This window comes from Budorcas taxicolor, chromosome 2 (genome assembly GCF_023091745.1).
Source record: "Budorcas taxicolor isolate Tak-1 chromosome 2, Takin1.1, whole genome shotgun sequence".
Taxonomy (NCBI): Eukaryota; Metazoa; Chordata; class Mammalia; order Artiodactyla; family Bovidae; genus Budorcas; species Budorcas taxicolor.
Genome location: NC_068911.1, coordinates 70293532 through 70319634, shown reverse-complemented (window position 1 = coordinate 70319634; position 26103 = coordinate 70293532). Strand labels below are relative to the sequence as shown.

At 42.4% G+C, this 26103-nt stretch overlaps 1 protein-coding gene across 1 annotated transcript in view; it reads left to right on the top strand.

The window, feature by feature from the left end:
* MYO3B (myosin IIIB) overlaps positions 1-26103 on the top strand; it is a 427435-nt gene that overhangs the window by 199654 nt on the left and 201678 nt on the right. Inside the window, 6 exon segments of the mRNA XM_052652976.1 lie at positions 4754-4880; positions 5660-5870; positions 6671-6818; positions 8076-8229; positions 9432-9520; positions 11225-11354. Coding sequence (XP_052508936.1) covers positions 4754-4880; positions 5660-5870; positions 6671-6818; positions 8076-8229; positions 9432-9520; positions 11225-11354 — 859 coding nt within the window.

Below are 26103 nucleotides of genomic sequence, written 5' to 3'. Positions count from 1 at the left end.
CACACAATTGCACTCATCTGACATGCTAGTAAAGTAATGCTCAAAATTCTCCAAGCCAGGCTTCAACAGTATGTGAACTGTGAACTTCCAGATGTTCAATCTGGATTTAGAAAAGGCAAGGGAACCAGAGATCAAATTGCCAACATCCACTGGATCATGGAAAAAGCAAGAGAGTTCCAGAAAAACATCTACTTCTGCTTTATTGACTATGCCAAAGCCTTTGACTGTGTGGATCACAACAAACTGTGGAAAATTCTTAGAGATGGGAATACCAGACCATCTGACCTCCCTCTTGAGAAATCTGTATGCAAGTCAAGAGACAATTGTTAGAACTGAACATGGAATAACAGTCTGTTTCCAAATCAGGAAAGGAGTATGTCAAGGCTGTATATTGTCACCCTGCTTATTTAACTTCTATGCAGAGTACATCATGAGAAATGCTGGGCTGGATGGAGCACAAGCTGGGATCAAGATTACCAAGAGAAACATCAATAACCTCAGATATGCAATGACACGACCCTTCTGGCAGAAAGCAAAGAACTAAAGAGCCTCTTGATGAAAGTGAAAGATGAGAGTGAAAAAGTTAGCTAAAACTCAGCATTCAGAAAACTAAGATCATGGTATCTGGTCTCACCAGTTCATGGCAAATAGATGGGGAAACAGTAGAAACAGTGAGAGACTTTATTTTGGGGGGCTCCAAAATCAATGCAGATGGTGACTGCAATCTTGAAATTAAAAGATGCTTGCTCCTTGGAAGAAAAGCAATGACCAACCTAGACAGCATACTAAAAAGCAGAGACATTACTTTGCCAACAAAGGTCCGTCTAGTCAAGGCTATGGTTTTTCCAGTAGTCATGTATGGATGTGAGAGTTGGACTATAAAGAAAGCTGAGCGCTGAAGAATTGATGCTTTTGAACTGCAGTGTTGGAGTAGACTTTTGAGAGTCCCCTGGACAGCAAGGAGATCCAGTGAGTCCATCATAAAAGAAATTGGTCCTGAATATTCATTGGAACGACTGATGCAATGCTGAAGCTGAAACTCCAATCCTTTGGCCACCTGATGCAAAGAACTGACTTTTTGGAAAATACCTTGATGCTGGGAAAGATTGAAGGCGGGATGAGAAGGGGATGACAGAGGATGAGATGGTCGGATGGCAGCACCGGCACAATGGACATGAGTTTGAATGGGGTCCGGGAGTTGGTGATGGACTGGGATGACTGGCGTGCTGCTGTCCATGGAGTTGCAAAGAGTCAGACATGACTGAGCGACTAAACGAAACTGAACAGAGAAAACCAGGATTCTTCTCAACTTTCCACTTAGCCTCATCTTTACAGAGAGAATATCTGCCTCAGTGGAAGAAGTGTCTTTTGAGAAAAAGAGAAAAAGAAACCAAGGTCATACATCCTGCATGGGGCTTTGGTAGAGAAATACTTTCCCACTTGTGCTGATTGGTGGTAAAACCAAATTCATACTCATCAGCAGTGAACTGGGAAACCTAACTGTAGGAATTGTTCATCTTCTTGTTAACTGTTCCTATCTTGGGTGAGCTGACTCCATTTTATGATATAGAAAGCTGGAAATTGGTAAGAAATAAAAAGAGTAGATAGCCAATCAATCCTAAAGGAAATCAACCCTGAATACTCATTGGAAGGATTGATGCTGAAGCTAAATCTCCAATACTTGGGCCACCTGATGCGAAGAGCTGACTTATTAGAAAAGACTCTGATGCTGGGAAAGATTGAAGGCAAAAGGAAAAGGGGGCAGTGGAGGATGAGATGGTTAGATTGCATCACTGACTCAATAGACATGAGTTAGCTCAAACTCCGGGAGATAGTGAAGGACAGGGAAGCCTGGCATGCTGCAGTCCACAGAGTCACAAAGACTCTCAGAGTTGGACACGACTTAGGAACTGAACAACAATGAATGGCAAGCAGATAGCAAGATTCTTCAGGAAAGGCAGGAATACCAGGTAAGCCTCCATAGCTGGAGATGAGGCAAGAGGAAATGAGCAAGGTGAGGAAGGTGAAAAGTCCTTCCTAGGCTGGCTATGAAGAGAACAGGAGAGACATTGGATTACATATTGGGGAGAGAGGAGTATTGAATTCTACCAGTAGATGAATAATGTTTTGACCTAAATACAAGAATGGATGTAGGTTCCTAGGCCAGAAAGGAAGAACTAATTGGCCCAACAGTGGGACTGAAGAGTCAGGGGGAATAGGCTGGACACTGCACAGGCAGCACTGTAAGGCTGATACCTCCATAATGAGGGGAGCGCTGGGAACCCTTTCTCAAGTCCTCTTCTCTGAACCAAGGAAGGAGACCCAATCTGCTTTTTTTTTCTTTTTTTTTTCCAATCTGCTTTTAACTTCAGTCTTTTGCTCAGTGCTTGAACCCAAAGTCTTTGCTGAAATATATAGGTAGTTTTCCTCTTTGAAAGAGGAAATCTCTGAGCGGTGTGCTGAAAAGAATATTGCCAAAGACATCCAGGGTGAGATGCTGGTCTCAAGGGCATGGTCCTTGTCATTTCCTTTGTGGATGATCATCCTCGCGGTGAAAGGCCTGGATGGTTTATTTTGGGAGGTTTCATAGCTTGTATACTTATACATGGTGTGTGCATGTGTGTTTTAATTAGAGGAAATATTGAGAGTTTTAGATAAGCTCTTGAGATAACTACGTATAGAAATAATAGATACAGAACTCACTGCTGTGGAGTCTCTGTTTCACTCTCTGGGATCTGCTTCTGTGGGGGGAGTCTGGATGCATTCCACAAGCCTCATGCTGTATTGATCAAAGTAATGAGGTTCTGTCATGTCAAATCCACGCTAGTCCCAGGAAACCCATTTGGTAGGTGTTCTCCTTAGCCACTCTTAAGTTGTGTGATTAAAACAGTGATTCTTGAAGTCAGAAACATGACACCTTGCCTTTGATTTAGGAGTCTGAAGAACAATATTTTTCTATAGTGGAAGCCTAGTTTAAAATCCTCATTTGTCTTTGTAGCATTATCAGGTATCCAGCAGATGTCACTATTACAGTCCATGTTCAGTTTTTTGGCTTTACTGAGCAGTGTTTGAAGAAAGGCTCAATTCAGAGGCAATGCTTTATCAACGGTCTAATGGCAGTTTCTATTAGTTTGCTGCTATGTATAGTGCTAAATCAAGTGCCCAGCCTGAGTATTTTTAGTCAAAGTACTATATCTATAAGATGCAGGGATTTCCTGGCTATATATTTCATTTCTCACCTATAGGAAATGCAAATATTTAAACAAATAATTGTACTTTTTTTTACCATTAATTATTCTTATGTATTCTACCTTCAATATAAAAATAGGACTTAGATCCTCACACATCATTTCTATTCTTACCAAATGTGTAGAGTTTTCTTCCCCATACTAACCAGTTCTCCTACAGTTCAGTTCAATTCCAACACTGTCTACCTCAAGTTAGCTTCAAATTATACAAGTTAGGGGCCTACTCCTACAGGACTGCCCCCAACTTCAGATACCAGTTGCAACTCCCAAGTTTTCCTATTTCTAATGGACAGGCTGTAAATAGAGAGTTCCCAAGACCCTTCTCTTCAAGTTCAATAATTTGCTAGAAGGATTCAGAGAACTCAGGAAAGCAGTTCACTTAGTATTCCTGGATTATTATAAAGGGTGCAACCGAGGAACAGACAAGTGGAAGAGATTTATAGGGCAAGGTCTTAGAAGAGGAGGCACCACCTCCTCTTTTCACCTTCATGCGTTTGCCGACCCAGAAGTTGGCCAAACCTGGTCAAATAGGGGTTTTAGTGGAGGCTCTGTTACCTAGGCAAAACTGATCAAGTCATTGCCTGTTGATGATTGATTTGATCTCAAGCCCTGTGCCCTCCTCGAAGTCTGGGGTCCAGCTAAGATTTCCAACCCTTTAATCGCATTGTTGGTTCTCTGACAACCAGCACACCCATCCCCCAAGAGTCTCCGCCAGCACAGACTCAGATGTGGATGAAAGGGGCTTATCGTGATGAACAAAGGACACCCTTCTCAGCTCTATCACTCAAAAGTCCTAGAGTTTTAGAAACTTGAGCCAGAAATGGGTACGAAGACCAGATGTTTATTTCCTATTGTAGTAAAACATGACAGGTAATTTCTAGTGAGTCTTTCAAAATGCTTTGACCTCATTCATAACTATATACTCTATAATTTAACTTCAGATGTTCTAATGAAACATCAATGAATGCCCTCTAACTGTTTCATATAAGCTGTATTCAAGATGATAAGGAAACATCTGTACTCTTGTCTTGAAGAAAGACCCATACTTGAATGTGGGAGCTGGTATTCGCTAGGGTTAAAGGCTAAAATTGTCTTAAAGAACAAAGAAGATTTCTCTCTAATGTAAGCATTCCAAGTCAAGAAGTTCAGACTGTAGAACATCTCTGTTCCACCGAGTCATTGGTCTCAGGCATTCTAATCAGTGGCATGATTGAAGGTGGGTGGTTGGGAGTTCAATCCAGCAGTAATGGAAAAAAAAAGCCTTGAAGGAGGCATGCTCCCTTCTATAAGGAAAGCCCAGAAATGGCCCACCTCATTCTGCCTGTTCCTTTGTTAAGAATTTAGTTACATGGCCTAACTGCAAGGAAGGCTTGGACATTTGTTTGTATGCCCAGGACAGCGGGGTGGAGATGGATGTGGGTGGACTAGTGGTTTCTACCACAGTGCTGGTAAGTTTATTGGTTTGATTGGCAATGACCAAACATGATTCTTGATGTCCTTTTCAGGAGGTGCACTCAGTGTATAGGATATTAGCTGGGATTTTGAATATTGGAAACATTGAGTTTGCAGCTATTTCCTCTCAGCATCAAACTGATAAAAGTGAGGTGCCCAATGCAGAAGCCTTGGAAAATGGTAATTATTTGATTCCTGTGCATTGTGTTGCCAAAGTACATGTTTCTTTTACTTGGGTAGTTTTTCAAGACTTGAAGATATAATGTGCTGGTCCTTAACTGGCTCTGGATATTCTCAGTAACCAGTATTTCCCAGAGAATATCTTGCAGAACATCAGTGTTCATTTCATAAGTGGCAAGTACATAGATGTTCTTCTGAAAAGTCCATGGCAGGTAACTTTGGGCAGTGATTCTCACCAGTGGCTGCTTTTAAAAATCATCTACAAATTTTTGAAAAAGATATGAGAGGTTGGACCTCACTCTGAATTCACTGAATCAGCATCTGGAGGGGATAACACATGCACCTATTTATTTTAAAATTTCCACAAGTAAAAATAGTGGCACAAGGAATAAGATTCCAGAGTTAGAAAAAAACCTCTTATTTTAATAAACAGCTCTTGTGTTAAACTGTAGCATTTAACTATGCTAATGTGCTTTGTGATTTTCTGAGAACAGACTATACCCTCCAACAATCGCTCCAATTAATTTGGTCAAAGGCCACCTCCTTCCATATTTTTTTCATCTAACCCATGTAAAGAGCTTTCAAAACAGTTTGGGAGGCACTGCATCAGTCTAGGTGTTTCTTGGGGTTTAGGGCCCCACATGTTTATCCTTGGCTCTGAAGTTCTGAAGATACAGCCTGGCACATGGCTGATGCTGAATGAATGCTGGCTAACTGGCTGGCTGGCTGGACAGATAGATGTCTACCTTCTCCAACATTATCCTCACCCTCTCTTCTAGCTGCCTCGGTTCTCTGCATCAGCCCTGAAGAGCTCCAGGAGGCTCTCACCTCACACTGCGTGGTCACCCGGGGCGAGACCATCATCCGCGCCAACACTGTGGACAGGGCCTCAGACGTCAGGGATGCCATGTCCAAAGCCCTGTATGGGAGGCTTTTCAGCTGGATCGTAAATCGCATCAATACACTCCTGCAGCCAGACAAAAACATATGGCAAGTTCCCCCGACGAGCAGAGACCTTGAGGAGAGCTGTCATTGACCCCAGTGTCCCTAGAATTTCCAAGAGGAAGCATTTGGTCTTCTCTTGGGTTTTCTTTAATGAAGATCTCAGGACATCTTTAAAAGATGGTGTATTTACTCCTGAGAGGCTCATGATTACAGAGCCACTGTAGTATGGTATTTAAAAGAACAAGCTTAGCTGGGAGCTGGGCAAACTGGGTTTGCATCCAGACTCCATAGCTTCATCTGTGCACATCCTAAGTCATAGTTTCCTCATCTGTAAAATGAGAATAATCTCCTCCCACTACTGCTGTTTTTAGAATCAACTGAGATGTTTCATGAGAAGTGTTAAAGCACAGAAATCTCACAGTATTGCTACTTCTACAGCTGTATCTGTGCTAAGCATTAGTGTTTTCTAGATTGTGGAGGAACTGACAGTATCAAATTCTAGAGTCTTCTTCCAACTAAGCCTTGTGGGTGAGAAAGTAGAAGAATAAATGAGCAGCAGTTCCAGCCCCTTCAAATAGAGTGGTTCCTCTTTAATCTCTCTATAGATGGAGCTTCTGAGGAAAATCTGAAATTTTGCTGCTTAAAATAAGAGAAGTTGGAAGTACTGTTGAAAGACTCAGGAAACCAACTGTTTAACACACAGACTGTTTCTTTCTGAAAGGTGGCAGGATGCCATTGTCCCTGAGTAGCTACATGTGTTGATAAAAATGTAGGCAGGAATATTCTCACTGCCCTGAGACTGCTGTTTACTTCTCTAAAAAGTTTTATTTTTCTCTCTCATGCAGTACTGCAGACAATGGTATGAATGTGGGGATCTTGGACATTTTTGGATTCGAAAACTTTCAGAGAAATTCATTTGAGCAGCTCTGCATAAACATCGCCAATGAGCAAATTCAATACTATTTCAATCAGCATGTTTTTGCTCTCGAGCAGGTAACAGTGAACTCTGAAGGCACTGGACCTGGTGGGGAACATGCCTGCAGGCTGCCCAGAGTTCAAAGCAGAAACCTTGTTAGTGAGGTTAACAGGTCAAAGACTCCAAAGAAAAACCACTGATGAGGCAGTCCTGTCAAAATAACTCGACAATCTAAATGTAGTTTGGTAAAAAAAGGTCTCGATTTCTGTGGAAAGATACATTTCCTCCCTTGAGTGAAGCTGGTGACAAGCCAATTATTTAAAAGCTGTTTCCAAACTGATTCATATGCATTGCCCAAAATGCTACATTCTCTTCTGCTTCATTTAACTAAAAATATTTGTGATCATGTCCAAAATGATACAGGATGATCCGGAACTCAGGATAAGGTTCTTGGTTTCCTTAACTCCCTCACTGAGCGTGTGAATCCCCTGTCTCCTGCATATTAGACCCCACCAGAAGTGGATTGGTATCTTCAGGGAGGAGTAAGATACATTCTTGGTTTTCTCAAAATGGAAATCTTACCCCTCTGAGTCTAATGGCAAATAAAACGGGATGTAAAGCTAGTGGACCCAAAGTCTGGGGCCCTTATCCTCCACCTCAACTCGAACCCAACCCCAAGACTCTCCTGTATGAAGAGAGAGTATATAGTTGTAAAAACTAAACATTCTGACCAAACTCCTTGTTTTAATGCAAGAGCAAAGGACACATTAAACTGCTAGGTTAGATAAAGACAAAGTCCTGGAATAACAGCACCGGTGTTGGTTTCATCATGGAAACTGGACAAATCCACAGTGCACTCCTCCCCCACCCATCTTGTACAAAACTGACCTTGTTTCAATCCAGTTTGCTTCCATTTATTTTCCCAGGAAATCTGGAGTTCTTTTTAGTTTTTTTTTAGTTCAAGATGATTCCTTTGCAGAAGACAGAAATCTGGTTTCCTCCTGATTTCAACCATACTTGTCACCAGAATAAAAAAAAATTCAGCTTCCCTTCCTTTCTACATCAGCTTCTCAATTTGAGTTACCAAGTGCATGTCTTGAGAGACAGAGAGAGATAGAGAGCCAAGGGTCTGTTGCCAACCTTACCGCCTGCCATAGGCGCCCTGTAGGTCAGTCTTTAATCCTGAGCTTCAACAGTGCTGGATGCAGAAAAGCCTTGTCCTACTTACATAAAACACACCCTGTTCAGTGTTGCCAGACAGAGAAAGTGCATGCAGCCTGGTGGTCCCTAGGCCAGTACTGGGCTGGAGTGATTCACGATCCATTTCCTTCCAGATGGAGTATCAGAATGAGGGCATTGACGCTACACCCGTGAAGTATGAGGACAATCGCCCCCTCTTGGATATGTTCCTCCAGAAACCCCTGGGACTGCTTGCACTTTTGGATGAGGAAAGTCGGTTTCCTCAGGCAACGGACCAGACCCTAGTTGGTAGGTACCTGTTAGAAAAGGCATACATATGTGCAGAAGAGAACTTGGCTATTTGGCTCATATCATCAAATGGTTTGTGGAATCCTTCCTGTGTATTTTGGGTACCTGGTGATTGTGAAAATAGAGACTCTGCTTTTACTAAATTGAAATAGTCAGAACACATCCTGGTAGGATTTGTGTGTTAAAGCAAACCCATCACCATCTCTCAAACTCTCCTCACTTTCCTGTTTCTGTAAAGCGAAATACCTTTACCCTGTGTCGGTATCACTTTTATACCTTCTGTTCCCCTTATTTTCCATGACCAACACTTGATACCCCTCCTTTCTCATGCCCTTCTCTCATATCTCCACCTGGACCCCCAGCCACCTTTAGTACTTTGTACAGAAGCCCTGCTGATGTTCTAGCTTGCTGGCTCATATTTTATGCTGGACATCCCACCTAATACAGGTTTTGTAAAGCCTCCTGTTCATTAAGTTACCGTTATGTGTGGAGTGATGGTGGAGCACCTCCTTCTGGCGTTTGGAGTCCTCTGCACTCACCCCCATGCCTCTCCACCTCCTCCTCGTCTGTCAGCCTTCAGTGTTGCTGTGACCCCGTCGCTCACTTTGTGAGATCCTTGGGCAGCAAAGTCCGACCCCTGCTTCCCTTTACTGCTTAGCACAGTTCCTCACACAGAGTAGGGCATCCCTGACCACAGCAGCAAAATTATCTGGAGGGGGTGGAGAGGAAGTTTCAAGCCTTTCTCCCAGATGGAAAATTGATTTGTGGGACAGATTCACTTCTAGGAGTTGAGACTGTCACCTTTGAGTGACTTCCTTTCAGCTATAAAATTGTTGCAAGTTGTCAAGAGGAATATAAACCAGGAATATTTGCCTTCCATGGAGTATCTTCATGGTTCTAAAGCTAATGGGTTGGTTTTCTGGTGTCATCAGTGTTTATTCTTGGAGTTCTCAGAGCAGAACATGACATCATTGAGATGAGCTTGACACAAGAGACAACATGAAACAGCTAGATGAGAAACTGAATGTAAACGCCCATCACGGGGGTGGGGTGGGGATCTTTCTCCATCACTGCACAAATAAGAATAATATCAGGCTACTCTGAAGTTCCCTATTCTGAGTCATCGTGGTTTGAGGAGCATATTTTTATCTAAAGGACCAAAGAGTTCACACTGTAACTTTTAAACATGAAAATCCACACAGATAAATTTGAAGATAATCTTCGATGCAAATACTTCTGGAGGCCCAAAGGAGTGGAGCTGTACTTTGGCATTCAGCATTATGCTGGAAAGGTGAGTTATTACCCCTGAATTCTGACAAGGAACAAGTGTCCACAGTACTCTGTTTGTGGCACTCATGAAATTGCTTGCAGATTTCTTTCTCCTTTTAATTCTTCTTGAATACCTAATCATAATTCTTAAACCTTCTCAGTGGTATTGCTCATGGAAAGTAGCCCCTGGCAAAAAAGCAATTTCTCGCTGAGGTGGCCCACAGAGCTGCCATCTGCTTCTCACCTGAGGTTTGGCCTAGAAGTGACAGCTCTCCAGAGAGAAAACATGATAGCTTTTGCAGCGTTTAGTGGTGAATGCTCACATTCGAAAGTAATTTGGAGATGTGTAGGCAACGAAGGAGGGTTAATATCACAGTGGGGCTCAATTTTTAGCACTTTATAGCACAAGCATATGTCTACAGGGCACCAAAAATGTCTAGATAAAAAGGGGAAAAGATTCACTTCATCATCCAGATGTTAAGATTTTACAACATTAACTGAAATTTCCACTTTTCATCCATTATTCCTCAGTCTCAATTTCAAGTTCCTGAAGCAGGTTAGAGAGTGATTCAGGAAATCCCCTCCTTCTGTAGCCAGCAATTCATTGCTCATGTTACTCTCTAAGGAGCCGTGTGAATTATGGCTAATTGGTTCCGGCAGGGTCTGCTGAGGTCCTGGGCCCAGAAAATGGGTAGGAGTTCAATAAAAGGCATTTTGGATTATTTTGTTGATTTAAGACTTGCTGGAATTATTTTTCACATTCATATCATGGCATGGAAATTAATTTTGCCTGACTGAATGTTGTTTGAAAGGCAATTTAATGTAAGTGAAGAGATTGTTTCTGTCTTCACATAATACATGACAGTATCTATCCTGGATCTTGGCTGGAAATTACAATCCAGTTTTCCCTCCTAAAAACTGTATTTACCCTAGTGTTGGAGGCTGACTGCATAAGACATCCACCCTGATCCCCGGTCCCCATCCTTCTCCTCTCTCTGCCTTCCATTCTTGTCCCCTTCTTTGCACCTCTCTTCCCATCTCTGTCCTTTTACACCTGTTTTCTAACTACCACTCTTCATCCCTCTTGTCCTTTCTTGATTTTAAAAGGAAAAAGAAAGGATCCTTTTCCTTCTGGGCTCTGTGTCCTTTCTTGAATTCATTTCTTTGGAGCATTCCTTAAAAAGTCTCTGATCTAAATGTCCTCTGCCCTGAAAACCAAGAATGCCCAGAACCCCTGAGCCACCACTCAGGTGCCACAAGTACCTTGGGAAGCAGAGAGGGTGAAATGTGTATGAGCATGGAGCCAGTCTGCCCGGGTTGGGATGCCGGCCCACCCTGGTGACATGTGTGACCGTGGCCACATGATTCAGCCTCTCTCTAAGACTCTGTTTGCCCACAGTGAAATGGAGGCAATAGCAGTGTTAACCTCATCAAATGGATGCTTCTCATATTGTGAGTGGCCAACATAATTATTCTGAAATGATGTATCTTTGATAGGACTCTCTTCATCAAAGAACAGTTGAACAAGGAGTTAAGATAAACTGGCCTCTCAAAAATTTCAATTCTCCCCCTTATCTGGTGGCCTGGGTTTAAAAGCATAGGTATGTAAAGATGAATTCTATACAGAGATCGATTAATGACTGACCTCAGGCAATGCCAGTGTTGCCTGGCAACACTGTGATGGGGACAGTATTGGCTCACTTGTGATTTACTCTTTACGTTGCAGGTATTATATGATGCTTCTGGGGTTCTTGAGAAAAACAGAGACACTCTTCCTGCTGATGTGGTGGTCATACTGAGGGCATCAGAAAACCAGCTTCTCCAGCAACTCTTCTCAATCCCTTTGACTAAAACAGGTACTGGAGGGACTTGCCTGGTGGTCCAGTGGTTGGGACTCCATAATTCCACTGGTCAGGGAGCTAAGATCTGTCATGCAATGTGGCATGACCACAAAGAATAAATTAAAAATTTTAAAAAGACAACAATCAACAACAACAACAACAACAAAAAACTGGGTACTTGTAACGTCTCTGACAGCCCTAGGCCTGCCTCCTGCTTCTACAAGCCTTGCTGGGGTTTTCCAGTTCATGTCTAAATACTACCAGGGCTGTGCTACTAACATTTTGAAATTTGAGCAGGGAGAATTCTATTCACCTAATTTCAAGAAAAGGAAAGTGATTATGTCTTTTGCATCTAATTGCACAGCATCAGCCTATAATACATGTGTGTACACACATACACACACTTTTCATAACATCAGCTTTTAGACTTCTCATTTTCTCTGCCTGATTCCTTTCATTCTTCCCTTTATAGAAGTGTATGTTGGGACTTTCCTGGTGGTGCAGTGGTTAGGACTCCATGCTTCTACTGCAGCGGGCACTGGTTTGATCCCTGGTTAGGGAACTATCATCCTGCAAGCCACATTGTGTGGTCAATAAAAAAATAAAAAATAAAAATAAAAACGTGTATTATTATGCACTCAGTCACTCAGTCATGTCCAACTCTTTGCGACCCCATGGACCAGAGCCCTCTAGGCTCCCTTGTCCATGGACTTCTCCAGGCAATAATACTGGAGTGGGTTATCATGCCCTCCTCCAGGGGATCTTCCTGACACAGGAATCGAACCTATGTCTCTAATGTCTCCTGCATTGGCAGGCAGATTCTTTACTACTAGCTCCACCAGGGAAGCCCATAGTTTACATTATCATAAATAAGTGTTAGTCACTCAGTCATGCCCAACTCTTTGTGACCCCATGGACTGTAGCCCACCAGGCTCCTCTGTCCACGAGATTTTCTGGGCAAGGATATTTGCTTCTACAGGGGATCTTCCCAACCCAGGGATCGAACCCAGGTCTCCTACGCTGCAGGCAGATTCTTTACCGACTGAGCTACAAGGGAAGCCCACAGTTCATGCTAAATGCTTTAGGATGATCTTGGTTTACCTAGAATTATTGAGAAGATTATTTCTATTTATGTATGATTTCAAGTAATGGGACTGGGGCCAATCAGAGTCGTCCAGTCAGGCAGTCCTCAAAAGTCACCTGGTCCAGCTTCCCACTTAGTCGTCCGCTAAGCCCACCACTGTTTCTAACCAACCTGGAACAGATGTGTCAGTGGCCTATATTCACAGCCTTTGTCTCCTTAGAGTCAACTTCTGTGTAGTTGTTAAGTCGGTCCTCATGCAGGATTAGGAGGGCCAAAAGATGGACCTTCCTAGTCTTTGCTGTTTTACCCAATGGGTTCTAACTGGGTCAGGCGCCTTTGATTTATCTGGGATTTTGCTGCTGTTGGCTGGGCAACAGACTTGAGCTTCCCATAGCTCTCCTCTCAAGGGCCTTATGTTTTTGAGGCTATGTCTGGAAACAGCTACTTTTTTAAAAGGAGGCAGAGAAACCTCTTTATCATTGTTCATAATTTCTTTTTCTTTTCACGTCCCTTGTCTGATCATTGGCAGTGTGTCTACCTTGGAGCCTACGCAAGCTAAAGGAGAGTGGTTGCCAGGTCTGAATTTTAGCAACGTGCACAGGAATGAAAAGCTTACTTGAGAAGAAAGTCACAGTCTACACCTTTGTTTCATCTTTACTTTGAAACCAGCTTTTAACTTTTTTTAAACATGCTCCCTTAAGAATAGTAGAGTGCCCCTCCAAAGGCTGACCTCCACCTTCTTCTCCAGACCTCCCTTGGAAACAGCCAGGATTTGGTTTTATTATCAACTTCTGAGAGAGTGGGCAGCTGTGGGCAGAGCTGGGGCTCCCTCACCAGAGACTCAGGTGTATACTCACTAGGTGACTCTGTGCAGAGTCAAAGAGGCAGCCATTTTTTAATAGGAGACATCCTATTTGAAATAAAATATATCCAAGTGACTTGTTAGCTAGCATTTATACCCTCCTGTATATAAGAATAATGACTTGTCAAATCCATTGACAATTTTGGAATTTCTAATTTTTCCATCTTTGGCAAAATAAAAACAAGTTCAAGTCTTGGCCACTGGGTGGCGCTGTGCCAGAAGTCATGCTCTGCAGCAGCCACTGCTGCCCATGATGGCCTAAAAGCTGGGGAGGAACAAAAACAAAGAGATACCCTCTGCTTCTTATTTTTGCTTTTCTCTGGAAGAACTTTCCTCCTGTCTTATAACTTCTGAATCTTGCCTTGACACTGCACCCTACACCACCTGGAGGAAACAAAAGTGAGAACTGAGACGAGAACAAGCATGTTTTCCTGACAAGCTTCCTTGTATTCTTGAGTCGTATATTATGCATAATAATTTGTTTCAAAATCCTTAGCTTTTCTTTTCTCCACATTTTGAGTATAATTATGAAAACTTTAATAAGCACAATTCTATTTTCTTTTTCTGAAATTATTCGTGGAAAAAATACCTTCAATCAGCAAACATTCATTGAAGAGTTGCTAATAAATAAGGCACTGTATAGGCAGTAAATTGGAATATAATGTGGCTTTGCCCTAAAAGCAACTGGAACTTTCTTTTACCTTCACTTTCTACCTAGAATTGAGCACTAATTTATCTCATTATGACAATATTTGCCTTCAAACCTCAGTTTTAAAGAGATTGTGTATCCTCTGTTGAAGGTCTGAACATTAATTAAGCTTCTAAAGTTTAAAAGTGTAACATTCTATATTTTTTGGTTTTACTATATTACACCTCTTGAAAGTGGAAAAACCTTACTGGACAGAAAAGGTTGTATTGTGTTTGCTAAAAATGCTAATATTTCCAGCACATACCCTTTAGGAAGGGCAGTGTGGCAGTCCATCTCAGCACTGAGGCTAGAAGTGAGATCCCACACATCCTAGCATTTTTCAAGAGAATATATATGTGTTAGTCATTCAGTCGTGTCCAACTCTTTGAACCCTACGGACTGTAGCTCACCAGGCTCCTCTATTCATGGAATTCTCCAGGCAGGAATACTAGAATGGGTTGCTATTCCCTTCTCCAGGGGATCTTCCTGACCCCTGAGTCCCTCACACTGTAGGCCGATTCTTTACTGATGAAGCTGCTGCTGCTAAGTCGCTTCAGTAGTGTCCGACTCTGTGTGACCCCCATAGACGGCAGCCCACCAGGCTCCCCCGTCCCTGGGATTCTCCAGGCAAGAACACTGGAGTGGGTTGCCATTTCCTTCTCCAATGCATGAACGTGAAAAGTGAAAGTGAAGTCACTCAGTTGTGTCCGACTAGTAGTGACCCCATGGACTGCAGCCCACCAAGCTCCTCTGTCCATGGGATTTTCCAGGCAAGATTACTGGAGTGGGGTGCCATCGCCTTCTATGACTGATGGAGCTACCATGGAGCTTCTCTTGCAAGAAAATATGCTAATATTTTCAGTGCGTGAGAAACTATTTTCTTGGTCATTTAAAATTTTATTTATCCTGCTTGAAACACTTAAAAGGGGGCATTAGTTCAATAAGCATAGATCTTATGGGCAATTACTTTATGAATTTCTTTTAGGGAAAGAACTACAGAGAGGAAGGAGAAAGGTCAAAGATTGGAAGCCTTGGAGGCTATTAACCCCAAACTTTAAACAGAGGTCGAGCGTTGTTTGGCTTCTCAGTTTCAAGAAGAGAGACTACCAAGGGGAGTTTGGCAATACTCTGGTTCCTGGTCTTGGTGGTGACTACATGGACATTGGCTTTATAATATTCATTATGCTGTATATTTATATTTTGGATACTTTTTTACACATGCAATCTATTTCATAATAATACTTGTTTCCCCCAAAGGATAGAGAAAGTGAAAGTAAAGTCACTCAGTCATGTCCAACCCTTTGGGACCCTGTGGACTGTAGCCTACCAGGCTTCTCCATCCATGGGATTCTCCAGGCAAGAACACTGGAGTGGGTTACCGTTTCCTTCTCCCAACCAGGGATCTTCCCAACCCAGGGATCAAACCCGGGTCTCCTGCATTGGAGGCAGACGCTTTAACCTCTGAGCCAAGAGGTGGCATCTAAAAATGCCTCCTCTCCAGGACTGCTGGATGGGTGACAATCCCTTCATTAGTGCCTTTCGAACAGAAGTATCAGCACTTGGTTTAATTTCTTATCAAGGTTAAGAGGATTAACCTCTGGGTGTGTTTGTGTAAAACTATAATATAAAATCAGAAGGAGTACTCCAGTTGGCATTTTCCTCTCTTCTGTACCTACCTTCCTATTCACTGAAAAGTTTAGAAAACGTGAAACATGAGATCATGAGGTTCAGGGTCCTCAGCTTCTCCCAGGTTGCTGCAGCGCCCTTCCCAGCAGCTGTTTCTGTGGGCACCCAGCTGTGCCTGGTGGTGGAATCACCTCTGCCTGATGGGTGCCTTCTTGTTCTGAAATGCCCAGTGAGCATCAGATAAACAGACAGCTGTAGTCAGTAAGGATCCTCTCTCTTCCCCTCTTTGCTTTTGCAACCACTCTTTGGCCACTTCAGACATGATGAAATTTTCTTTGTAATCCTTCCTTTTGATAAGAAATTCTCTGAAGACTTAGTATGTGAAAATTTGTTGTGGCAGCAACACTGCTTTCCAACCCTTCAGCTGGGACTTTTCAAACTAATGATCCAGGTAGAAAAACATTAAAAGGAAAGATGTTATAACATGGTTTCATGGCCTATTTTCCTGTTTGGGGAATATTCCACTTGCTACAAGTAAACTAGAGAAAAGTTCAAAAGGCTCAGGGGAGGAAAGAGAAGAGAAAGTTTCAAAAAGAACTTGAAAAATCCATTTCTGTCTTTGAATCATGAATTTTGATTTCCAAATGGGAGTTTGGGGTTTTAAAAGAACTAGGAACTTTGGAGAAGCTAGGGAAAAAAAAAAAAAACGAGCAAAACTGGAGAGTTATTCTCTGAGCCTCAGAATCTGGTTTTGCTTCAAAATCTGGAACTGAGTTTTGTTTCTACTGTTGCCTTCTCTCCGAGGATTCTGAGGTTTCCTCTCTTGGAATTTGCAAGTAAAAATCAATGGTAAATTCTATCTTGACTTCATTGGCTCCCCTTATAATTTGGAGAGGGGACAAGACGAGACCCCACATTGTATCTGCAAAGCTCTGTAATACCCTGCTGAAGTCCTTGCTGTGAATTGCCTGATCCTGATTCTGTAACTCCCCAAATTAATAGCATTAAGCTATTAAGGGGATGCCTTTTTATAACCATCTCTCAGAGTTTTCTTTTTCCACTTCTGGCTCTTTTTCCATTCTGGCAGTTCAGCGTATGAGTCTGGCAAGATGAGCTGACTCTAAGTGACAAAGTTCCAAGTCACAGACATGGACAGTGCTTGGCTCTTCCTGAGATGGAGGAAGGCATGAATAAGCCAACCCTGTTAGGGAGCCCTGGTGACTCATTTCCTCCTCCTGCAGAGACCTGCCTTTTTCTTCTAATTTGGGAGTGCATCTTAGTCAACTGATAATATATATTTATCATCTTTCTATTAATAGATATGGTGCTATGCATAGGTGCTTTTTAGAAGAAATAAAAGAAAATCCCAGCCAGAATAGGCTAACAGAGAAGGAGTGCTAAATCCTAAAATGTATAACAGATGCACAACATCCTGTATGTTTCAATAAATGGGGGTTGTATAAGCACTGTATCGATACAGGTAAAAATAGAAGGAAAAGTCATGGCAATATCATGAGTCATAGTGGGGAAGGAGTTCTCTTAACTAAGAAAGGCTTCTTGGAAGAGATTTTTTTTTCCCTAATAGACTAGAGAAAATGGAACAGTCTGGTGTAATGAGGCATTCTGCACCAGGCTCTACAGCCTTGGAAATGAGAGGGAGGTGGCAGTGGGTGTGAATAAGTGAACAGGACAAAGAAGAAAGGACTCAGGGCAGAGAGAGAAGTGAAGTGAAGTGAAAGTTGCTCAGTTGTGTCCAGGCCAGAATACTGGAGTGGGTAGCTGTTCCCTTCTCCAGGGGATCTTCCCAACCCTGGGATCGAACCCAGGTCTCCCACGTTGCAGGTGGATTCTTTACCAGCTGAGCCAACAGGGAAGGGGAAGCAAATGGAAGAACGATAGTGGGCTCCTGATGTTGTCTGAAATGCTCAGGGTCGGGGGGCAAGGCGGACTTCTGCAGGGACAGCTTTAGGGTGAGAAAGGAAAACTTAAATAGGGTGTTAAAGACTAATTACAGAGAACCAGGGTGCCCCAAGGAGTCTATGTGGAGCTCTGTGTGAATAGATGCTCAATAAATACTTTCACATTCTACGTTTAGATCTAGCATGAGTTATTTTTTATATAAGGTGTGAAATAGAGCTTCTTTTTTTTTTTATAAGTATGTCTAGTTATTCCAAAACCATTTATTGAAATGACTGTCTTCTCCACTGATTGCTTTTACATTTGTCAAAAACCAATTGGTTACATGTGTGTGGGTCTGTTTCATTGCTGTGTGTGTCTAACTCATGGATACCACAATGTCTTCACTCATAGCTTTACAGTAAATCTTAGGAGCACATGGTGCGATTGCCTCAGATTTATTCTTATTTTTCAAAAAATTTTGGCTATTCCAGTTTGTTTGTCTTTACATGTAAACTTTAAAAATAGCTTGTCTATATCTATAGAAAGGCCTACTGGGATTCTGATTGCCGTTGCGTGAAATCTATGGGTCAATTCAGGAAGAATTTCTATGTTTGCTACATTGAGTCTTTCAATCTATGAACACACCATGTCTGTTGATTTGGATTTTCTTTGATTTCTTTAATTAGTATTTTGTTTTCACATACAGGTCTTGTACAGGTTTTGTTAGATTTATACCTCAGTATTTCAGTTTTGGGAACTAGTATTGTTCTATTCTACCATAGGTTTTTGTGGATTGACCTTGTCTTACACAACCTTGCTAAACTCACTCGTTAGTTCTAGGAGTTTTGTTTGATTTTGTTTTTGCAGATTTCATGGGGTTTTCTACATAGATAGTCATGTTATCTGTTAATGAGAACCTTTTTTTATTTTTCTTTCCAATCTTACACCATTCATCTCTTTTTCTTGCCTTATTTGACTGGCTATGACTTTCAGTATATAGCTAGATGGAAATGGTGAGAGGAAACGTCTTGCTTTGTTCCAGATCTTGGGGTAGAGCACCCACTCTTTCACCGTTAAGTGTGGAGTTGGCTGTAGTTGTTATGTAGGTGCCCTTTCACTTGCTATCCCCTCTGTGTGGAAGATTTCCCCCAAGACATACCCATGGCTGCTGTTTCACTTTCTTCAGGTCTTTTCTCAAAATCTACTTTCCCTGGCTACCTTGGTAAAAAAATTTCAACCTGCTGAATACTTATAAATCCATTTCCTGTTTACCTTTTTCCTTAGCACTTATCACTACCTAACTCACTATATATAATTTGCTTGTTTATTGTCTATCTTCCTCCAGTATAAAGTAAGTTTCCAGATGGCAGAAATTTTGTCTGGTTTGTCCATTACTGTCTCCTCAAAGTTTTAGCAGTACCTAGTATATGGTAGCCACTCTCTATGTATTTGCTGAGTAAATGAATGGATGGTTGAACCAAATCTACCCATCTACCCGCATCTGTCCCCATTTTGTTTTCCTGCTAATCTAAATGACTGAACCATCCTTACTCTCATTAGAGGTGACTCTCTGCTTGCCTCTTCATTCCTTTCCTCACCTTCACAAGGGCTTTCATCCTGCAACTATTCCCCTCTCTTCTGCATCAGCTATTTATTCCTCTTGATGTGGTCATCCTCATCAACATAGTATCTTCTGTCTTTTTGACTGCTTGTTATGGGTTGAATTGTGTCTCCCTCCCAAAAGATATGTATGTCGAAATCCAAACTCCTAGTTCATCAGGATGTGACTCTGTTTGGAAATAGGGCCCTTGCAGAAACAATCGAGGTAAAATGGAGTCACTGAGATGGGCCCTATGCCAGTGTGACTGGTGTCCTTATTAAACAGGAAAACTTGGACAGAGTCACACAGAGAATGCCAGGTGAAGATGAAGTCAGAGAGCAAGGTGGTGCCTCTACAGCCCCTCTCACCTGCATCTCCTAACCAAACTCTGCTTCTGCTCTCTCCTCACCCAGCCTGACAGCTAAACAGCAGTCTTTCTAGGAATAGAAATTTGATCATGTCACCACCCTGCTTAAAGCCTCCCATGGCTCCTCATCACACCTAAAATAAAATCCAGGCTCCTTTCTTTACCTGAAACTCTTAATGTAACGTCCCCATCTTCTTGAACTCTTCCCCTCCCTCTCTGCCTTCATTCTGTTCCCCAGACAGTCCAAGCCTTTTCCTGACTCAGCACCAGCTGCTCACTCTGCCTGGGATATTCTTTGCCCAGATCTTTACAGATCTATCCTTGTGATCCAGAATTTAGCTTAAATGTCACTAGCAAAGAGAGGCCTTCTCAGTCTACCCAGTGGAGGATAGCCCTGTGCTTCCCCACTCACTCTGTCATGACGCCCCCTTTAGCTGTCTCCATCAGGAGCTGACATAATCTTGTCTGTCTCTCTTCTGTGACCTGCCCCCTACCCTCCTTTCCTAATGCATAGTGAGTCCTAGTGAATATGTGTCAAATAACTCACTAACTGCTGCACAGTAGAAAATCTAAAGGTAAAATCCAATTCTTGGCTTCTAATCTGTGTTAGTTTCCTAGGGCTGACATAATGGGGCACCACAGACAGAAAGCGACTTAAAGCTACTGTCTCACAATTATGGAGAGAGAAGTTCCCGATCAAGATGTGTGCAGGCTTGGCTTCTCCTGAGACCTCGCTCTTTGGTTTGTAGTTTGCTGCCTTCTCAGGGTTCTCATGTGGTCACACCTGGGTCTGTGTGTACCTGGTCTGTGTCCTCTTCTTATAAGGATGCCAGTCATCTTGCATTGAGACCCACCTGTATGACTTCATTTGCCCTGAATCACCTTTTAAAGGTTCTATGTCCAAAGCTGGTCACCTTCTGAGGGACTGAGCATTAGGACTTGAACATATGAATTCAGTGGTGGGGAGGGGCGCTACAATTTAGCCCATAGTGCATCACCAATTGGAGAAGGCAATGGCAACCCTCTCCAGTACTCTTGCCTGGAAAACCCCATGGACAGAGGAGCCTGGTGGGCTGCAGTCTATGGGGTCGCACAGAGTCAGACATGACTGAAGCGACTTAGCAGCAGCAGCAGCAGCAGGATCATTAATTGTTACAGGAGCTGTTCCATATGAGCCCCCTTACCAGGGGGCATGTGAGGCCACCACTTTTCCTACAAAGCCCAGGGACTATTCTGTTTAACCAGAGAGAGTTTACAGCCTCACCCAGTCAGAGAAAGAGGGCTCTGCCCGCTTTCCTTTCCTTCCTCCCTCCTCCCACACCAGAGCAGCCAGTCCAGAACAGAAGTATGGGGGACAGGCCTCCTTTAAGTCCTGAGGTAACTATCCAGCCTGGAGGGAAAGGAGCAGTGGGGAAAAAAGCTTTGACTTGAGGTGATTTTAAAGGTCAAAAACAAATAAGGAATTTTCAAATCCAAAACTAATCTCTAATAACAGAAAATCTGTGAAGTGGGGCTAAAATATAGTTAAGGGAGCTGCCATCCTCACAGAAAGGAGAGGTAACAGCATGGATGGGGAAGTAACAGGGGAAAGTGGAGCTGTTTCTTGTTTATCCCCAATAAACTGAAACCCCTGGGTGTAAGTTTCATGAGGATAGGATTTTGTCCATTTAGTAGGCTCCTCTTTCTAGCTCCTGGAGAGGTGCCCGGCACATAGGAGATGCTCGGGAGAGTCTGTCTGTTCAGGCAGGGAGTGCACTTTGAGAACAGATTTCCCTCATGGTCTTGAGAGCATTTGAAACACTCAGAAATGTGTATGAGTCGTCCTGATTTATGGTGCTGACAGGGAGCCCACCAGCGTGAGAGATTTGTTTTAACAAGTTGTGAAGTTCAGAGCTCCATCTTGAGCTCTGGATTTGGAATCTGGAGAGACAAGTGTGATGCCCTGTTAGGACTCAGGTTCTAGAGAAGTGCAGGTAGACTTGTAGTTACATCCAGCATCTGAGACTGATTGCCAGCCCCTTTCCTTATGCCGAGTGGGCAGGGTAGGGCTTTCCCAGAAGCAAGCAGCACACTCATGCTTAAAGCACAGACTGTACTTTGCTGGGAAGCACGAGATCCACGTTTTCTCTTAGAAACCTCGCTGCCCTGGGGGCTCTGGGTGCGTGTGAAGTCACACTCCCATCTATTGCTGCCGCAGCCGGCTGGAGAACAGAAGGCCTCTGCTGTCGGGGGCCATGAGGAACAGTGTCCCCTTCTGCCCTTTACAGAGGGTCCTGGCAGCAGCTGAACCATCCCAGGAGAGACTTCACACCTTCCCACATCCCCCTTTGTTAATGGGTTTCAGCCCTTGTCTAGAAGAAGCACTGGTTGTCTTTGTCAGACTTGTTGAGGACAAAATGGGTGTGTGATATGGTTGTGGGAGGGAGAGAGCATCTCTTGAAATTCTTTTGTTTTTCTTTTCTCTGAATGCCTTCAGGTTTTGAGTTGTATTCTCCAAGTACTGGTTTTGTTTTTGCTTGTTTATTTGTCTGTTTGTTCACATGTAAGCAGCTTAAAATTTTCTTTCCTTTTAAAAAGTCTACCTGCAGTTTGTTCTACCCCATTAGCTGTGCGGAGAAGGCAATGGCACCCCACTCCAGTACTCTTGCCTGGAAAATCCCATGGACGGAGGAGCCTGGTAGGCTGCAGTCCATGGGGTTGCTAGGAGTCGGACACGACTGAGCGACTTCACTTTCACTTTTCACTTTCATGCCTTGGAGAAGGAAACGGCAATCCACTCCAGTACTCTTGTCTGGAGAATCCCAGGGACGGTGGAGCCTGGTGGGCTGCCATCTCTGGGGTCGCACAGAATTGGACACACTGAAGTGGCTTAGCAGCAGCAGCAGCAGCAGCTGTGATGAAGTAACAAGCCATGGATTGTAAGTCAGGAGACAAGCTGAGCTCCACCTGAGTTGGTACTTTGCATCCAGTGGGTTTAATTCAGTTCTCTGAACAAACTTCCCATCTGCAAAGCGAAAGCTTTGCATGAAGAAGAACCCCTCTATTAGAAGGAAGCTTAAGATCAAACAGACCAACCTCTAGTGACTCCTAGGACAGATTTTGTCTGCAGATACTGTGGTTTGACTTCCCTGGTGGCTCAGACGGTAAAGAGTCTGCCTACAATGTGGGAGACCTGGGTTCAGTCTTGGGTCAGGTAGATCTCCTGAAGAAGGAAATGGCAACCCACTCCAGTATTCTTGCCTGGAAAATCCCATGGACAGAGAAGCCTGGTAGGCTACAGTCCATGGGGTCGCAAAGAGTTGGACACGACTGAGTGACTTCACTTTCTTTTCACTGTGGTTTGAAAGCTCTCTTTGGGCTCTCTTCTGTTCTTTGGTCTATTGCACCATGCTGTCCAGTGGGAAAGAAAATGTTACATGAGCCACATTTTAAAAAGTAAAAAGAAACATGCCTTAGTCCATTTGGGCTGTTATAACAAAATATTACAGACTGGGTGGCTAATAAACAACATAAATTTATTTCTCACAGTTCCAGAGGGTGAAAAGTCTAAGATCAAGCCACCAACAGATTTTATGGTTGATGAGGGACCATGTTCTGGTTCATAGTTGGCTATCTTCTCAGTGTCTTCAGATGGACGAAGTGTGAAGGAACTCTCTAGGGCCTCTTTTATAAGGAAACAGATCTTATTGATGAGGGCTCTGCTTCTGTGAATCACATAATTAACTCCCAAAGGCCCTACCGCCAAATATCATCACATTAGAGGCCCAGATTTAGTGTATGAATTTGTGTGTGTAGGGGATGGGGGACAAAAACATTTAGTCTACAGAACAGAAAACATTAATTTTACTAATATATCTTTACTCATCATATCAAAATATTATCATTCAACATTGTAATCAATATAAAATTATTGAGATATCTTACTTTTTTTGTTTTACTAAGTCTTTGAAGTCTGGTGTGTATTTTTTACAAATGGTGCCTCTCATTTCGGACAAGCCATACAGTTCATGTGTAGCGCAGCCACTACATTGAATAACATGGCTTCAGAGAATTGCTGCCTTGGCCACAGAGGTGCCTCATTTCTGCCCTCAAAGAGAATTGAAGAAATGCCCAAGAGCCCTTCTTGCTGGTCTTCCAAAGAAAATAAATACTTCTTTCTTCATAAAGTAATATTTTATTACATTCATACTTCAGCCTATTTCCCAGTGTGTGAGACGAGTCATTGTTCTGGATTTGCAGAGCTCCAGCACAAGCTTGTTAAAAGTTCCCATGGCCCTCTTTGCAGAGATAGAAAGGTCCCATATTATCAGCATCAAGCGCAATGTTTTCCAACATGTGTTTCATAAAACTTAGGTTTGTGAGATGTGATGAGGTGTGATGTGAAGAAGAGATTTCCATGGTAGAAAGTGTGGGGAATACTAAGCATGAAATTCCAATAAGTGTCTTTATTGCAGAAATACCGAGAGATGGCTCCCATGTATAGATCTTCCGAAACCAGTAAGATGCTTCAAAAAGCATCTTGAGGATCAAGAGTCAAGTGGGACTTAATGAGGCAATGCTGTTCGGAAAATTTTCTCCCTGAGTCTTTCTTTTCCAGGGCAGTCTTCCAGTGTGGCTCTTAAATCCATTTCCAGAAGCCCCTCATACTTTCCTAGCTCTAAGGACCCTGCTCCTACTATGTCCTTGAAAAACAAAAACTAAAATAACCTTCACTAATGAGTTATAATATAATGGCTCTAATATTGGGAAAGTATCTGTTGTGAATCAGATCCACTATCTTTCCTCAGTACATTTTAATATAATACTTCTCTCAAAGCTCCTACTTGTGACAGTGAATGCACATTTTATTTTTAAGTGGCAGTACAATTTAAGGCCATTTTATGTCTTTAATGATCTTGGAAAGTACAGCAAATATGGCAGCTTTGATTTTTCAAATGGTCAAAAATGCAAGAAAAACAAATTCTGCTTCTCTCACCAGCATGCCTTCTCATTCATAGAGAAGAAATATGTTCCCATTTAAGATGAAAGGTTCTTTGCATTTATTTCATAGCTCATATTGAGGAAAAGTCTCAAGGCCATTTATAGTTTATTAATTCATCCCACCACAAAATCTCTTTATAATGGGGCGTTCAGGTCATCTTCCCTCACCCCTCAACTTACTGGAAGATAACTCGAGGCACTCCAAATCAAGCGAATTAGAAACCAAGCCGTCATAATTATAATCTCTCTGCTTAGAAATGGATCACAACTTAATGCTTTTTTCCCAGGAATTTGGGTCATGTTAATAAAAACTGTATTTTTCTCTTTAGAACACAAGACCAGCTTCTAACAGTCTGGTCCATATGTTAGAAGCATATAAAAGTTAATCATTTTGCTCTGGTGCCAGCATGTTGTGTGCGAAGAGAAGCTGTAAACCACAGCTGTGTGGAGAAACGATTGTGAACTTTACTGGCTTGCACATGTGAGATGTCAGTAAACTAAACAAAATGTCACTTCACTTTACTGGAGAGTTGGAAGTGGGAGAGGAACATTTAGTAGAGTGGTTCCATTCTTTACATTTCGTAAGGATAGTTCAAGTTACATAAAACCCAGATCAACTGTTTTCCAGATGATTAGATTTGGCTTAGTCACAAGGATAATGATTGCTGGGTAATCAATGGAAACTGTGTGCAGTTGACCTGGTTTGGTGTGTAAATGACTAAAAAATACAGACATCATCTAAAATCAATTGGGTTCAATCAGTTTGGCCAGGCAGCATCCCCTCAATTACTCAGTGGTCTTCCTTGAATATGACCAGAAACCCTGAAATAACCACAAAATCTATAATTAGGCCATCCTAGCTGATGGGCTCTCTCAGCATCACTGCTCCATGCTTTGCGCAGTGGATATCTGACCTTTGGCCGTAGGCTTGTATACTCTGCCACCATTTTCTTTCTTAGTGAACTGGGGACATGGCTCACATGTTGTATTAAATAATTCATTCTACACATTTACCATAGTGCCTACTACATTGTAAGCATTTGATAAATGTTAGTAGTATTTTCCCGGGTGGCGCTAGTAGTATAGAACCCACCTGCCAGTACAGGAGATGTAGGAGATGCGGTTTCTATCCCTGGGTTGGAAAGATCCCCTGGAGGAGGGCACAGCAAGCCACTGCAGTGTTCTTGCCTAGAGAATCCCACGAACAGAAGAGCCTAGCGGGTTACACTCTATAGGATCACAAAGAGTTGGACACGACCGAAGCAATTTAGCATGCATGCAATAAATGTTAGTATTTAAATATTATTGACTCTTTTCTGATCCAGAGCAGAGAGGCAAATATAGAGCAAAATAAGTGGACTTCTACATATATTACCTTATCTCTGATGGATTTTTTTTAAAAGACAGGAAATAAAATTATATAATACTATGAGTCCTCCTTCCCTCTTTCCTTCCTTCCTTCCTTCCTTTTTCTCTTTCTTTCTGTTGAGTGTCTGTGATTTCTCTGTTTTGAAAATAGTATCTTAAGAATATAAACAGGAAAGAATAAAATAAACCCTCAAATCTTATATCCTCAGTTTATTTTCTTTTCTAGTCATCCAATCCAACATTTAGTAAGGTTCTAGGCAATAGAAAATTGTATAGTCCATAAAACTCTG